The 16,863-nt window shown below is 41.8% G+C and overlaps 1 protein-coding gene across 2 annotated transcripts in view; it reads right to left on the reverse strand.

Moving 5' to 3' along the window:
* Positions 1-261: 261 nt before the first annotated feature.
* The window catches only part of LOC117270700 (glutamate receptor ionotropic, kainate 2-like), a 93,284-nt gene continuing 76,682 nt past the window's right edge, over positions 262-16,863 (reverse strand). For both annotated transcript variants that reach the window (XM_033648448.2, XM_033648447.2), the window contains exons 15-16: positions 13,301-13,551; positions 262-4,207 (exon numbers count right to left, since the gene is read on the reverse strand). In XM_033648448.2, coding sequence (XP_033504339.2) covers positions 4,043-4,207; positions 13,301-13,551 — 416 coding nt within the window. In that variant the 3' untranslated portion in view covers positions 262-4,042. The remainder of the gene's footprint in view (positions 4,208-13,300; positions 13,552-16,863) is intronic.

Genomic DNA, 16,863 nt, shown 5'->3' on the forward strand with positions numbered 1-16,863 from the left:
TGGACCAGTGAGCCAGTTGAAAAAAAAAAAAAAAAGCTGCTCAACATGCTTGCAATCCTGATTTGATTAACAATTTAGCAATTACCTAATGTATTCCTTTAATCAATTAGAAGAGCCTGACATTTCAGAATATTGCAAGTCATAATGCTCATTATTATGCTTGATGGCATCAGTAAAAGAGTCACCAAAATGAACCCTGTCTACAGTTCATTTGTTACCAAAAGAACATGAAAGAGTTGCATGAATAATAAAAGGCAAAACTACAATTATGACATTTTTAATGACATTATTTGTAAAACCTTGCATCGATGTCAAATTCCATGAGCTCGTATTTGTTTTTGACAGGACATCCAAGCCTTTGGAGTCGTTTTTAATCAGTGTTTCCAGGTATTCAATCACTTCAGCTCGCACCACTAGATTTAGCTGCGTGGAAAATGACAAGCAACACTGGTAGAACGCCAACGAGTTTCAGGATTATGTCTTCCCTGTCAGTTCTCATAATGTGTATATGTGGTTGTTTTAAATAAGTCATTGACTAAATCCATTCATGTACAGCAGAGATGTCATCACTAGCATTGACCCTTGTGTGGCTTTTTTTTTTCTCTTTTGTCTCTGAAATTCCTTAATTAACTGGGTGGTGTAAGAAGACAGGGGCAGTGAAGAAGTAACCTACCACGGATGCTTGTCATTTCACAACATGGAACAGAATTAACAGACAAGAAGTGTCGTGGGGCCAAATGTGATCGTGTCACTTTGTGACAAGAATCTGGAGACAATTAGTGGATAAATGATCCGCCCCGCCCACAGGTTATCGTCGAGAACATGCCCCCGAGTCGCTCGAGTCCCCTCAAGGGGGAACACGAGTGAAGCAACAAGCCAAGGTGAGACATTTACTATGGTAACATACAGGAAGTGCCTCGAAGCTGCTGATTATACCCACATCACAGTTACTGCAGTTGTACTATTACATTCATTCACAGGTCGCCCATCAGTGAGGTGAAAAATCCATTCCTGCACATGGAAACGGAAGCAAAGATGACAATCTAATCACACAGTAGCTGTTCGGGAGCTTTTGATCTTATCACATGATCTTCATCAGCGGACAAGAGCTGCCCAGCTGGAATTATGATGTTTAATTTTTCCATATTTTATTCTCATGTTCTCACTCACATCAGTTTAAAAGATGACATTGGGTATGTTTACATGCACACGAAATCTTCACTATTATTCCCAATATGACAATACTGCATAATCCATTTGGCTACTCTGGATTAGACCTTTCTCCGAACGTAGCATTTTCTTATTAAGACATGGGATATGCCGTTATTATTCAGGTTTAAGGAGCATTCTTTGGACATGTATACAGTGCATTCGGAAACTGCTGTTTACAGTCAGCTCTCTGTGTTGTCATGGATACTTTGTACAAAAACCAACTCAGCAACAGTTTGTAAGGTTGTGGGATAGAATTGCATGCTAAAAAGAAAAGCCCACATCTCTGGGTGACTGGAGAAACACACTTACTTTTAAACATTATTAAGACTTGGATATCGGCAGGTTTTTAGATATACAAAAAAAATATTGACGAACTTTTCAAGACGGTAGTTGAAGGAATGAAAAGGAAGGCTGTGTTTGCAAGGTCCAAATCTACCAAAGGTAGGAAACATTGAAAAAATCCTGGCACAAGCAACAGCCGTTCCACTTTTCCATATTTTAAGATGAAAAATGAAATGTAAGGACATGTCAATTAGAGTATACACCAGGGGTCGATAACCTTTACTATCAAAAGAGCCATCTGCGGAGCTGCAAAACATATTTGAGCCTTAAACTGAAGGTAACATAGCCTTTTAATTCTAAATTAGTCTATACTAGTGCTCTGAATGAGCTGAATATGTTTTTCCACAAGCTGGCTACTGTGCAGGGCACTATTTATGATTATTTGGCACTTCGCAGAGCTGGCAGTGAAAGCAAACATGAACTACAAAATTCTCTATTTTATTCCAAGACTTTTTTGGCATCCAAACTCAAGACTAGTTGACATATTAAAACTTTATTTTTTTTTTATTCAGTATATAGACTTCACATTTTTACAATTGCAGAATGTAAGAACTTCTTTAGGCTTTCAACATTCATTCATTTTTCCGTAACCACTTATCCTGTGTTTTTTTTTTGGGGGGGGGGGGGGGGGGTTGGAGCCTATCCCAGCTGACACTGGGCAAGAGGCAGGGTACACCCTGAACAGGTCACCAGACTATCACAGGGCTGACACATAGAGACAGACAACCATTCACACTCACATTCACACCTACGGGCAATTTAGAGTCACCAATTAACCTGCATGTCTTTGGAGTGTGGGAGGAAGCCGGAGTACTCAGAGAAAACAAAATATAGTATATTTTGTGGATGCAAACGTAGTCAGTGAAAAACAGACGTTAACATGGCAAATGAGCAAAATACATTGGCTGATGAAGATCATGTGGTAAGACTGAAAGCTCCAGAACAGCTACTAAATAGACCTTGTGATGAGAGTGTTTTCTTCATAGCCGATTGTTAATTCTCGCTGCCTGTCCACAAGACAAAGGTCTACTTTTTTGTCAGTTATCGAGTCTTATTTTTCTCTAACAGCATCTGTCAGTGCTGTGGGTTTACTTCAACCTTTTTCTTCTCAATAAAATCAACCAGTTTCAATCTTTTCCTAGTGACGTTTTTATTCTCTTAGTGCAGCACTTTGCCTTTGCCTTGAATTGTTTGTGTCTACTAGGGCAAATATGTAGCCTGGTATCTGTGTTTTCCATGTTTTACTACGTCTTTCATGGTGACTCATCATAGCCACAGATATCTAACCACAATTGTTGTCAGCAGCACTTTGCTGACAGGAGCTCCATTCCAATTTTCAGAATGAGTCACCACCTTTTCCTACTTTGAGCACCACTTAGTTTCCGGTTACATTGTTCTTATCCCCCCCCCCCCCCCAAAAAAAAATAAGCCACCACATTGTCCCCAGACGGTATGTACAGCTGGCCCCATGATACTGACAGACAAAAGACTGAATCTCCGAATGATGAGAGAAATGAACCCTACACAGCAGAGTTTGAAGCCCCATAGCCACCAGTTGACAGAATTTGAGGGCTGAGTTGGTATCTGCTACATATTTTGTCCACAGGAGGGGCTACCATGATACAAAGTACTACAAAACTTCTTGTTCTTGTACAAAAACAAACATTTTTGTAGAAATCCTGCATTTTTAAACAACAACTGATACAGAGTGAAAACTGCAGACCGCGTGTAAGGACGGACATGGAGAAGGACTTTGACAGTATACATTGCTTGTAGAGGCTTTGAACATAATCATAGGCATGGTAGAAAGTTCTTCACGATGGCAGAACTTTGGCACGAGAAAGGCATTACAGAAGAAAATAATGAGTATTGGACAAGGTCAGCATAGATGATTCCAAACTAAATATCACTTTTATACATCGGTTCATAGGAAACCATTTGGCACTGACTACCCTTCCCTTTGTTGGTGTGAGATTAGTGTTTGTTTAAATCATTTGAAAGAAACTCAAACCACTGAAGGGAGGGACCGATGGGGTCAAACACACATGGAGGTAAGACAAAAGGGCATTGACATCAACAGAAAAACTACATCTGGTGTTACTGTCACAATAGAGTTTTCCCTTCTGCACAGGTGTGTCAGATGAGAGTGTGTGTGCATGTATGTGTGTGTATGTGTTACGTGTATGTGTTGAAGTCCACTTCTACTATGGACCGGACTTATGTTTTGACCCAAACCTGCTTGGATCCCTTTTTCAATTTACACACACTTTTGAGTCCATCCTTTCCAGCTCCCTTCCGAAAGTGAACGTCACAGTGAGGTGACACTGCTCAGGTATCTATATTTCCACAGGAAACATCTGTCTACATAAGCAAGTGGGTTCAAAAGGAGTCCTGTTTTGACTGCTAGCCTCAGTCTGTGGTTTAAGTCAGAGTTCATTCGACCCCCGTCTCCCCTCCGTGGTTTTTGTCGAGGGGGCATGCTCAGCGCTCATGCCATGGTTTCCTTTCCTGGGAGTCTCCTGTCGTTGAACGTGTGCATGTTAATGACCTCCTCTGTCTTAACGATGACGGGCGGCTGAGGCTTCTGTTTGAGACGGCGTTGGCACTTCAGAGACACGCGCAGCTCATCCATCATGGCGCTGCAGAATGATCGCTGCAGAAGGCAACAGGAAAGAGGGAGAAGTTATAGCTGGCACCATGCTGTTCATCACTCTACTCCAAGCAGTATAGCCATTGTTATTTATTATTACGCTATTATTTTCCTACATACAGTCTGTCTTCATTGGTAATACTTTGGCGGGGTTATCTATGTCCATGCTGGGCTAATTCTTTTGTTTCAATATATCACTTCTAGTGTGTTCTAATGCCTTGTTGTTCTTCCTTTACAACAGTGCTTCTGTGTTAATATCATATAGCAATGCATGGCCAAAAGTATGTGGACACCTAAACATTACCTCCAAAGCTATGAAAAACAAATTATAAAAAGCTGGCAGACGGAAATATTGGCATTGTACGATTCTGCAAACCACAAATAAATTACATTTGCATGTTTCATATCAACATTTCTAAAGTGATGTAACATATAAGCTGTCTTTTTTCAGGAGGTTGAGGTTATGGTGTATGGCACGACACCGAGGCACGACGCCTGCCAAGCTGCAGATTACAGTTTGAGACCAACAAACAAGAAAACAGGTTGTGTTTTAGCAAGTTATCGCTTTGTTCCCAGCAGCTTTTTCAGCACCAATCATAGGTATTTTGTAGCGACCCGTCTGTGTTTTTCCTGCACCTTTTTAGGCCTCAAATGTGGGTGCCAGGATTGTGCTCCCAAAAGCAGGTATTTTAAGCCAAAACATGATTTTTTCCAAACCATAAGCAATTCATTTTTGGCCTAAACATAACCACAAATTAGCCACAGAGTTGATGAAAGTTTCAACATATCTGCTACATAATAACGTGCAAATCTAACATGGTTTGCAGCACTGAACAATACCAACATTTTTCTGGCCAGTGGGTTGCATAAAAACCATAAAGACCAAAAGTACACATGATCATGTAGTAGAGGTGGGCGATATGGCCCTAAAATAATATCACAATATTTCAGGGGTTTTTTGTGATAAGATTTTTGCGATCAGATGTCCCAACCAGAGGCTTTTAAGATGGTCTCTGTTCTTGCAGGCCTACGACCTTGACATTAGACATATAAAAGGAACAGACAATGTTATCACGTGCCCCTTTGTGTTAGGCTTTTGCCTTGTGTTTCCTAAGCCAAATGACTGTTACTCATTCTGCCTGTTAACCTGTGCTCCCATTCTCTTAATTTTCTTCTCAGGTACCAGGGTTGCTGGTTGCTGCTGCTTTTTTTCCATTATTGTTAGTTATTAAGTAGTTGTAGTTTGGAGTGGGTGCGGGGGGGGGTTCTGTATATTGCCTCTCAGTCCCTCTCTCTCTGTTTCCTTGAGGTGTAGCCTGATTGCCTGATCTGGAGCACCTGGGCTAGGTGCTCCTCCAGAAGATAAAAGGCCGAAGCTTCAGTGCTTCTCCCTCTCTCCATCCTGGCAGCACCCTCGTTGGTTTTGTAGATCCTTTTGCACACACGACATCATGCAGCACATTCTCACACACCCACATGCGCAGTACTGATCCTACTGACTTAACACATCACATTCTTTATCTCATTCGTTAATATTTGTTAACTTTAATAAATTACATAATTTACTCGTTTTAGGCCCGTTTCCACTGAAGAAGTTCCTGGTACTATTTGGGGGGCAAGAACTACTACAGGAACGTCCTCTCGCTCGGCCCTCTCAACCGCCGTGTCTCCACTGAGAGAGCGGAGTAGGAGGAGGGTTCCTGTAAAGTTACGGGCTTTGGATGTGGATTGTTGCGCAACCATTTTGACCGGGGCGACGTAGGGACGCCGTTAGCTGTTAGGCGATAGCAGTGTCTGTAATAACTCACTAAATGGTCCGTGAAAAAATTATTTTTTCCAGCGGATGTCTTAGTTACAACATGATTGAGCTAACTGGAGTAGTTTCATGTCGTATCCGACAACGGGAGGCTTTTAACAGATGACGTCCTGATGTTAGCTTTGATGCTGCTGTTAGCTGTCCCTGTCAGCTGATGCTTTCTAGACATTGTGATTTCCCAAAACTGAATACATACCACACACAGCAACACAAAACTGCTTTGCTAGCTCAATCATGTTGTAACTAAGATATCCGCTGGAAAGAATATTTTTTTCACGGGCCATTTAGTGAGGTTTTTTTTTTACATGGTGGTGAAAGCTATATGAACGAGCTAACCCTCGTTTGCTGAGTTTTAAAAATGCCAGCTATTTTGTTGCTTTCTGTTGTCGTCACATCCCTCCTTGAGTATATCCAATCAGCACCAAGTAATCCCCAGGCCCCAGCCGGGAGTCTTTTGGGGCCGTTCTGAATACCTACCGCGAGACAATATATATATATATATATATATATACAGTACAGGCCAAAAGTTTGGAGACACCTTCTCATTCAATGCGTTTTCTTTATTTTCATGACTATTTACATTGTAGATTCTCACTGAAGGCATCAAAACTATGAATGAACACATGTGGAGTTATGTACTTAACAAAAAAAGGTGAAATAACTGAAAACATGTTTTATATTCTAGTTTCTTCAAAATAGCCACCCTTTGCTCTGGTTACTGCTTTGCACACTCTTGGCATTCTCTCCATGAGCTTCAAGAGGTAGTCACCTGAAATGGTTTCCACTTCACAGGTGTGCCTTATCAGGGTTAATTAGTGGAATTTCTTGCTTTATCAATGGGGTGGGGACCATCAGTTGTGTTGTGCAGAAGTCAGGTTAATATACAGCCGACAGCCCTATTGGACAACTGTTAAAATTCATATTATGGCAAGAACCAATCAGCTAACTAAAGAAAAACGAGTGGCCATCATTACTTTAAGAAATGAAGGTCAGTCAGTCCGGAAAATTGCAAAAACTTTAAATGTGTCCCCAAGTGGAGTCGCAAAAACCATCAAGCGCTACAACGAAACTGGCACACATGAGGACCGACCCAGGAAAGGAAGACCAAGAGTCACCTCTGCTTCTGAGGATAAGTTCATCCGAGTCACCAGCCTCAAAAATCGCAAGTTAACAGCAGCTCAGATCAGAGACCAGATGAATGCCACACAGAGTTCTAGCAGCAGACCCATCTCTAGAACAACTGTTAAGAGGAGACTGCGCGAATCAGGCCTTCATGGTCAAATAGCTGCTAGGAAACCACTGCTAAGGAGAGGCAACAAGCAGAAGAGATTTGTTTGGGCCAAGAAACACAAGGAATGGACATTAGACCAGTGGAAATCTGTGCTTTGGTCTGATGAGTCCAAATTTGAGATCTTTGGTTCCAACCGCCGTGTCTTTGTGAGACGCAGAAAAGGTGAACGGATGGATTCCACATGCCTGGTTCCCACTGTGAAGCATGGAGGAGGAGGTGTGATGGTGTGGGGGTGTTTTGCTGGTGACACTGTTGGGGATTTATTCAAAATTGAAGGCACACTGAACCAGCATGGCTACCACAGTATCCTGCAGCGACATGCCATCCCATCCGGTTTGCGTTTAGTTGGACGATCATTTATTTTTCAACAGGACAATGACCCCAAACACACCTCCAGGCTGTGTAAGGGCTATTTGACCAAGAAGGAGAGTGATGGAGTGCTGCGGCAGATGACCTGGCCTCCACAGTCACCGGACCTGAACCCAATCGAGATGGTTTGGGGTGAGCTGGACCGCAGAGTGAAGGCAAAGGGGCCAACAAGTGCTAAACACATCTGGGAACTCCTTCAAGACTGTTGGAAAACCATTTCAGGTGACTACCTCTTGAAGCTCATGGAGAGAATGCCAAGAGTGTGCAAAGCAGTAATCAGAGCAAAGGGTGGCTATTTTGAAGAAACTAGAATATAAAACATGTTTTCAGTTATTTCACCTTTTTTTGTTAAGTACATAACTCCACATGTGTTCATTCATAGTTTTGATGCCTTCAGTGAGAATCTACAATGTAAATAGTCATGAAAATAAAGAAAACGCATTGAATGAGAAGGTGTGTCCAAACTTTTGGCCTGTACTGTATATATTTCATTATTAATTAAAGAAAACCGAATTGCAGTAAAATAAATTATATAGTTTCACATGTTAACAGTTTGCCTTCAAATATTCAGTAAAAACTAAACAAAATAATCTCTCATTTCTTTAGTTTGTGAACAACAACAGTAACTCAGAGTGAGATCCAGATTCAGTATACAATATTAATAGTTCAACAAAATAAAATCTACCACAAATGACACATTTAAACAGCTCCCAAACGCAAACAATGTAACCTGGGATCTATATATATAAATCAACAGGTGATTTCCTTCTTTTAGCAACATCCTAAATGACTGAGTTGTGTTTTTTCCACCTGGACCTTTATGCTCTGCCATTTCTCCTCTAATCATCACACTGTAACCTGTGACAGGCTGCTATGATACCACAACTATTGAACATTCACATATATGTAGTTGAGCCATGAGTGCTACAAAGGTTTACATTACCAAAGGTTTAAAACAAAATTGTGCCACGACACCAACCCCCGTGTGCGCACAGTGAGAGAGGAGAGGGAGAGACGCTGTGCTGCTGCCAGAGGAGCCGCTGAATGAGTTCTCTCTGAGTGGTAACTCACTAAGAGTCTGAGAAGTCTGCGGCTGTTCATAAGACATTCAGGATGACACAGTGTATTCCACACTACTGAAGCTGCTCCTCTTTTTGGAGTCACTGCGGAGTCTGTAATAATTTCGCTTTCAGCCATGCTCATTATTGCTGTGGGTAACAGTATGACGACAGTATGTCAACAAGCTGAAATATTGCGAGTATCACGAAATGAATTTTTCATGTGATAACAAAATTATACTGGTATTATCGTGAACGAGATGATAAGGATAGACATACTTTTGGCTGTATCGCGTTATAATGTCAAGTCAGTCTTATTTGTGTAGCCCCAAATCACAGATTAAAAAGGGCTCTACAATCTGTGCAGCATAACACCCTTTATATTGAGAGTCACGGTTTGGATAAGGAAGAATTTGATGCATCGTCTGACGTTGATGCTGTTGAGTAGTGTCATCAACAGGCTACAAATAAGGTTCAGAAAAAGTGAAAGAGATGTAGCAGCAATTGATGACAGATTGAAATGTTTGACAATAAGTTAAGTCTTTAAAAAATCCCTCCAACCTCTTGATTTGATTGCTAAACATTATTTTTGTAAACTCAGGCCTTCGTGTAAAGGTCTGATGTGTCCCTGATTTTTACCCTTTTTCAGCTTAACTGTCACACAAATGTCTGAATGCTGTTTCACAGCCTTTTTCCACCCTGCCAAGAACTCAGAGAAACATTCAACACTTATATTGAACAAAGGACCAAATATCCACTTCAGCAGATTAAACCCAAAAATATTGGTAGCTTCTTTTAAAACATCAATCACCCCCTCATGGAGTGATGCGCGTTACGTAACATCAGTAATATGAGCCTCTGTTGTCCCTGCATTATGCATGTGGTGTGAAATCCTATAAAATGTCAATACGCTTGTGCATCAACATTGCCAAGACAAATTCCCATACATTCACACTCTGATTATGCAAACTCTAATTCAAATTCTTAGAGGGTGTAGGAGGAGAGGAGATATGAAAGAGGAGGGAGAGCAGTAATGTATGAAGCTATTATTTTTCTGTTTGTGTATGTACGTAGGTGTGTGAGATGGATATCTGTAGGTGGCTTATGCACCAGACCAGGTATTTTTGTTTTTCCCCCTCCGTTTTTACATATATTTGTCTGGCGCATGAATGAGATATTTTGTATACCCCGCAAGAGTGATTACAGACGTAGAGGGGGGCAGGAGGGGGTGAGAGAAAAAGAAACAATGAGGAGGGAGATGGATTAGAGTGATGGAGAAAAGAGAGAAAATGAAGGGGGTAAGAAAGCCGGTGATGTAAGGGTGGAGGAGGTTGGCAGGGGAAGAAAATAGAGAAGGAGAGGCTTGTTGTCTGCATGTAAATTACTAGCACCTTGGCAGCCGGGAGATTGTGGCATTTGCAAATTATCTGAATATTGTGACCCAGTCTTGCGGCTCTTGATTAATGATAGCTGAGATGTGCTCTGAAACATATGCAGACCGTAAAAAAGCCAGAAACTAATTACTGTTGCAATAAAGTAACACGCCGCTGCGCTGTGCTAATTCTGTAGATGTAAATAATTAAAATGCGCTATCAAAAAGACCTTTACAATTATCTGGAAACATCACATGTATGACTTAAAGAGCACTAAAATACATACTCCATGCAGAGTGATGAATCATGTGCACTCAGTACTAAAATAGAGCACAGATAGAACAGTCTGAAATATATTCAGTCTCTTGCTAGAAAGAAATATAACCAGAGGGGGGAAGAGGGAGAAAAAAAGCTGCAAACGTGCTGCACTGTATGCATGGTGCAATCTTGAGATTAAAGGAGAAGTTCACAGTTTTTCAAGTCTGTCTCATACTCGCACTGGTTGCTGTAATGATTCCTCTTGTTCGTACAAGCCGTGCAGAGACATAACATCCTAATGTGGTTTCAAATTAAGAGATGGGGGCAAAATCTGCCATCAGCCGGAGGAAAACAGTGACATTGCATGTTTCTGAAAACCATGAAAACGATCCATTTTAATGTTTCGTACATATATCAATGTTCTTAAAGTGATGTAATATATGAGCTGAATTTGTCATCGGGAGGTTGAGTGGATGGTGGATGGCATCCAAGGCAATCAAGAAACCCCTGTTGATTTAGTGAGTCATTGCTGTGTTCCCAGCGGCTTTTTAGCCACTAAACGTGAAGGTTTTTTAGCGACCTGTCACAGTTTTCCTGCAGTGTTTTAGGCCCTAAACATGGGTGTTTTGTAGTGACCCATTGCTGTTTTTCCTGCAGCTTTTTAGGCAAGAAAATAGACAGTGGCCCAAAAAGTGATTTTTAAAGTGGCTGTTTTTTTTACTGAGACATTGCTGCTTTTCCAACCGATATAGTGGCCTAAAAAGCAGTTCATTTTTATCGAGACAGTGCTTTTCCACCTGGGATATTGGCCCAAAAAGCAGTTGTTTTTTCGCCAAGATACGCTGCTTTTCTTGTTGGGATAGTGCCCCCCCCCAAACAGGATATTTTAAGCAAAAATGCAATCTTTTCCTGACATTACCCAACTGGGTTTTTGTGCCTAAACCTAACCACATGTTGTCCACAGCTTTTCTAAAACCTTAAAGGAATTGACCACTTCAGAATGAAAATACAGACAGTACTTACTGACCCTCATGCCGACAAGAAGTCCAGTGTAGTTTTTTAATCCACAAAACTCGTTCGGGGTATCGGAGGATAACAGCTAGCTGAATTTTTTCATACGCTTGTCCAAAATCATTTTGAAAATGTAATAAAACTCTGCTAATGCATTTCAAAAACGTCAGAACGAGAACACGAGAACTAGCACCACCACTAGCCATCAGCTAGTCTCGCGCGAGTTGCCATGTAAACACAGCACTTCTGCAGGGCTGGCTAACTGACCACGGTGAGAAATGATGCTATAAAGTGGAGTAAATTACATCTTTTCAAGTCAATTTTGCATGCCGCGGCTTCAGGGCACCAGGATTACGACGGACGAGCCGTTCTGACGTTTTTGAAATGCATTAGTTTTATTACATTTTCAAAATGTGGGTTCCATGCACTTCAAGTGTAGCTGTTATTCCAGCTAGCTGTTATCCTCCAATACCCCGAACGAGTTTTGTGGATTAAAAAACTACACTGGACTTCTTGTCGGCATGAGGGTCAGTAAGTACTGTCTGTATTTTCATTCTAAAGTGGCCATTTCCTTTAAGTTTCAATGTATCCGCTATATAAAAATGTGCAAATGTAACGTATCTGTAATTTGCAGAAACGTTCAATATTAATTTTTTTTTCTCATGATTGGGTTGCTTCCACCCATGCAAAAAAAAGGCATTGTAAATGTCAATAGAGGTTATGAGTTAGACAAATCAAGTAGGTACACTAGCTACTAAAAAATCACTTCATTATAAGTCTGACTCACAGGATGTTGACTGTAGGTATAAACCATGTGATTGGCTACCAATCGCAGGCGGCAACATGCTTCCTACCGTTACCAAAACCCTGTGAAGCTATTCTTGTACGGCCAGACTGATCTCCACACTTTATTTTCACGCTGTGTGAAACAACAACTTCCCGGCTAGCGACCTACACGCTAAAACATCTTTTAATGTTTGGGAATTAGCCTTTTTAATGCTAGCACTTGCTTCGCCACCAAAAATAGTTACTTCCCAATACTATTTTGCAAGGGCACTGTCGCTGTATCTTGGCAAGAGGATTGTGATTAGTTTAAAGAAATACAAACACCCCAGAGTGTATTTTCCCCTTTAGTACAGATTTATGATGGTTTCAGCTCAAAGATGTAGATTTTGGGAGGAAATATTTGGAACATGTCCATTTGCTTCCTGCCATAAAAACATGATAGTAGCAGAGAACTTTTATTCTGACCAAATTAAAGACATTTACACCATAAACTGATGCGGAAAAGAGACAAATTGGTGCCTAAAAATTCACCAGAATGCAGGAAATAAATGTTTGATGCTCAGAATTTTCTTGCAGAGGACCCCCAACCCCCCGTTTCATATGTGTCCACTCAAATGTGAAACGAAACCTATGCCCTTGGTTCAGCCTGACCTTTCCCCAAAGCTGGCACAGTGCAAGATAGGTCTGGCTATGGGAGATGACTTTGTTAAAACCCTTCCACTGCAGCTACACAAGGGAACACGCTCTGAAACACAAGAAGGAAGCTAACTTTGTTAAATACCCACTTCTCTGGCTAACCTCATATTGGCTTCAGCTTAAGGGATCTCTTCATGGCCAATATAGACAGATGGAAGAATTACTGAGACCAATGTGACTCAATGTACATATGGGCATGTGAATATTGTTTAAAAACAGACTTGAAAAAATGTGAACTCATCTCCATCTCTTTCCCGAACCTGCAAAAAAGAACAAACTGAGCAAACTGTGGTGTTGCATTTGGTAGTCTGGTTTCATTTCAGTTAAGTTTCCTTTAAAAACAGTGACATACCAAGGAGAAACAGCAAATCTTTATGAGACAAATAGTACATGACACAAGCTTTAATTCCTAACATGCATCAGAAAAGCTTCTAGTACCTTCTCCAGCTGGGCATTCTGCTTAGACTTGTAAAGCACCTCCCCTACAGCCACAAACACTGACAGCACCAGTCCCGCAGCCAGCACGATGAAGATCCCGCCGATGTTCTGCACCCCCAGAGCGCTGGCCTCCTTGCTCTCCTCCTCGGGACAGCCGTTCCCTCTCCACCATTTCTCCTTCATCATGTGCAGCTTCCCTTCCTCCTGCAGCTGCAGAATGGCTATCGTGATCTTGTCTCTGTATGGGGAGCCTGCGAGGAGACAACGAGAGATTAGCGAGTATGGATAATAGCAGGATATGATTAAGCCTGATTATGCCTTGCAAAGTTATTGTTGAGTATATGAGTGTATGTAACCAGCGGTGGTGGGAGTATGAAACGCACCACGGCTTGCATGTGATCATATAACCTGTCATGTTATTGTTGGCTGCTTAGAGGGAGTTTTTTTGTAAGTCCTCCTTCAAATCCCACTAATCCCTATATTCACAGACTGATTCCAAAATTCTCACTCCTCTCTGCAGTGTGTGAATTATAATGCACAGGGAGTTGGCAACAAAGACTTGGCTTTGTGTAGCGAAGCTGCTGTTGATTCTGACGAATTAGCTGCTGTTTGCACACTCTTTCATATGCCATAAATGGTGCGTATAAACAGAAAAAAATAAAACACAGAGGAGCCCAGTCGAGGCTACATAACGGTGCATATGTGTTTGGGATTAAATGTGTGTATCTGAGATAGGGTTGCTTTATCAGAGTGTTTTTTATGCATGTTAATGTCATGGTGAGTAAAAGAACCCAAATCCACAGACAGTGGGAAGGCGCCAGAATTAGCAACAAGGCATTAAGACTCAGCGGGTGCTGACTTGATCAAAGGAGGAGTAATCGCTGCAGAGTACCCGAGTGGGGTCGTGTTCCTCTCCCATCCACGGCGTGTGCGACATAGCACGCGGCCGATCAGGGCACGGCGCACACACTGTGCCCGAACCACGGCGGGAAAGAGCAACACTCATGCGAGCGTTCATGTTTCATTTATAAACTGGTTTAAAAGCTTGTTAGTGTATTAATATGATTACAGAACTCATGCATAATGAAGCCTGATTGTACATTTCCATTTCATGCGCTCATTCAGACTTAAAAGGGGCGAAAAATGTAAAAAATTTTATAATGCAGACGTCATTTTAGGAACATTTTGTGCTAAAACTCCTGGGAGCTAAACTGAACATGGCCCCAGGTAGCAGGTAGCATCACTGTCTGCTGCTCTCATACAGTTCTGCCTGTCAGCCCCTTTAGCTGATTCCCCTCTGTCTCATCTATCATTTATCTATTGCTATCCATCATCCTTTCATCTCCACGTCTCTGTGTATTTACACCGACAAAGGGGACATTAATACAAAAACTTAAAATTACCCAAAGTGCAGCTGATTTTTGAGCAGCATATCAGCTTCTTTGATCATCGTCTATTTCTGTGAGCGTACCTGTGGTGTGCACATGTGCTTTTATCTGTGACGTGCCCGCTTTAAGACAAAGTGCATATCCATTCTGTGCATGTGCAGGAGGTATGTGCAGCCATGAGCAGGCAGTCGTGTGTATGCATGTGCTTGTGCATGTAAAAAGCATATGCTTGCTTCATTTGAAGATGAGAAATCTATCAAGTATCCTAGTCCCCTGATTCTGGCTCCCCTCATATTTCAAATGATTAATGATGGCCTAACAAAGCAGGCCTTGGATAAATGCTAATAGGATGGGTCCTTAGAGAGGAGGATATGGAGAGCGGGGCCTGGGCAAATGGAAAAGCGCTGTGCTTGACACACTGTGCATACACAACTACCTGACAGATGTTCAACACCAGAGGACATCCATCACTCCCACACTGTCTGGCCTCAAGTATTAATGCGATCACAGTTAAAGTCGATAGCCGTAGATGACGCATTTGCGTTTTGGGAGCAGGACGTGTGAAAACCGTCAAGCGCTAAAAGGTTAAGACTTATTATACGGCGTGCTCTGTTTTATTGCTGTAACAGCCCTACGGGGAACGAGATGCTAAACAGTGTTGAGCAGGGCGAAAGTTATAGGCTGGAGGTTGACACGAAGGTTGAGATCTTCATGGCGTTTGGGACGAGGCAGCAAGGAGAGAGCCGCCGTCTGAAATAAAACACTCCCATTCTTCCAGGACGACTTCTGGCATGAAATCACTTTGATTTAATGAAGCAATTACCTATCTCAAGACTTCTTCTATTACAGAAGAAACATTTTAGAGGCTGTGATCAACTTTATTCCTGAAATATTGAGCAATGAACATCAGAGTTAGAGATTGAAATGAGTTAGAGGGAAGTAATAACTTTGAGAGTGGGCATTTTTAATCATTATTTTTATGCATTAAAATACTAAACCACTTACTGCTGAATTAAAGCAATTCAGGGGAATATTTTGTCGTCGTATATTTGATGCACTGTATCGCCACATGAATGGAAAACAGAGCGGCTCCACGCTCTAGGTCTGTGTCCATCTCAAGGGCATCAGTGTAAGTACTCCTGCACTTATGAGGCCACAGTGGGACTATAACTCACAGCATCACCTCAGCTTTGTTACAGCCGCCGCAATCATGGCATCCCTGCAGATCCATAACTGCCCCATACTCATCAGCAGTAGCCAGGTCCAGATGTGGAAGCCTGGAATTAATCCTCCATATTTTGATGGCCTTCATATCTGCGATGATATATGTAGCCATTACAGCTGGTTGCAGTGCTCTCCGTGGCCTCGTCATGACCACTCTAACCTCTGTGACATGAGGAGCGGATACCATCACCAGCTCCACGCCGAGGTCTCTGGGAGTGTCAGGGTTGTAAGCTGCACCTTTATTAACCCCGACAAAGGCTGCTTTATATGCAACAAAACTGAAAGTGGAAAATGGTTCTGACTCATCATGGGATAATGGCGCTTTAAAATGTAAGAACGCGACTTTTCTGACAGGGGCTCGGTCAAATAAGCAGGTGTGAAAAGTTCTAAGTGCTCGTTTCATACTCTCTGAAGTGTTTTGTTGTGTTTTAATGCTCAGACACAATTCAGACGGTGTCAAGTAAGTCACAGGGAATTGCACTAAATTGACTTTCGGGTAGCTTTCTGTGATTGTTTCACTGTCTTGCACTCGCTGCCTCGTGCGACTGCAAAGTAGGCGAAAACACACCATTAAAAGTATTGTTTAACACAGGCTTGCTTCCCCACTCTGTAAATAATCCTGTGAGAAAATCATTATGGCTTGGAAAAAAAAAAAAAAACACGCTCACTACAGCAGAGCTCGGACGGCGCCAGTTTCTCGAGCCCCGGGCACATTTTAACCTTATCCATAAATTCAACCTCTTCAGCCATTCGCTTTTCATTAAGATAAACCTTTTACACCTTGCGTGGTTCAAACATTATACCCGTGACCCCATCAATACAGGTCAACCTTTTCGTTCTTAGAGCTTATGAATCATCTACACTACATACCGTTATCTATTACATAGTATCTGCAGTATTTCTCTCTGAACTTAAGCTTTGCAATTGCTTCTTATCGACACATCAGGCAGC

The sequence above is a fragment of the Epinephelus lanceolatus genome, chromosome 13 (genome assembly GCF_041903045.1).
Source record: "Epinephelus lanceolatus isolate andai-2023 chromosome 13, ASM4190304v1, whole genome shotgun sequence".
Lineage (NCBI taxonomy): Eukaryota > Metazoa > Chordata > Actinopteri > Perciformes > Serranidae > Epinephelus > Epinephelus lanceolatus.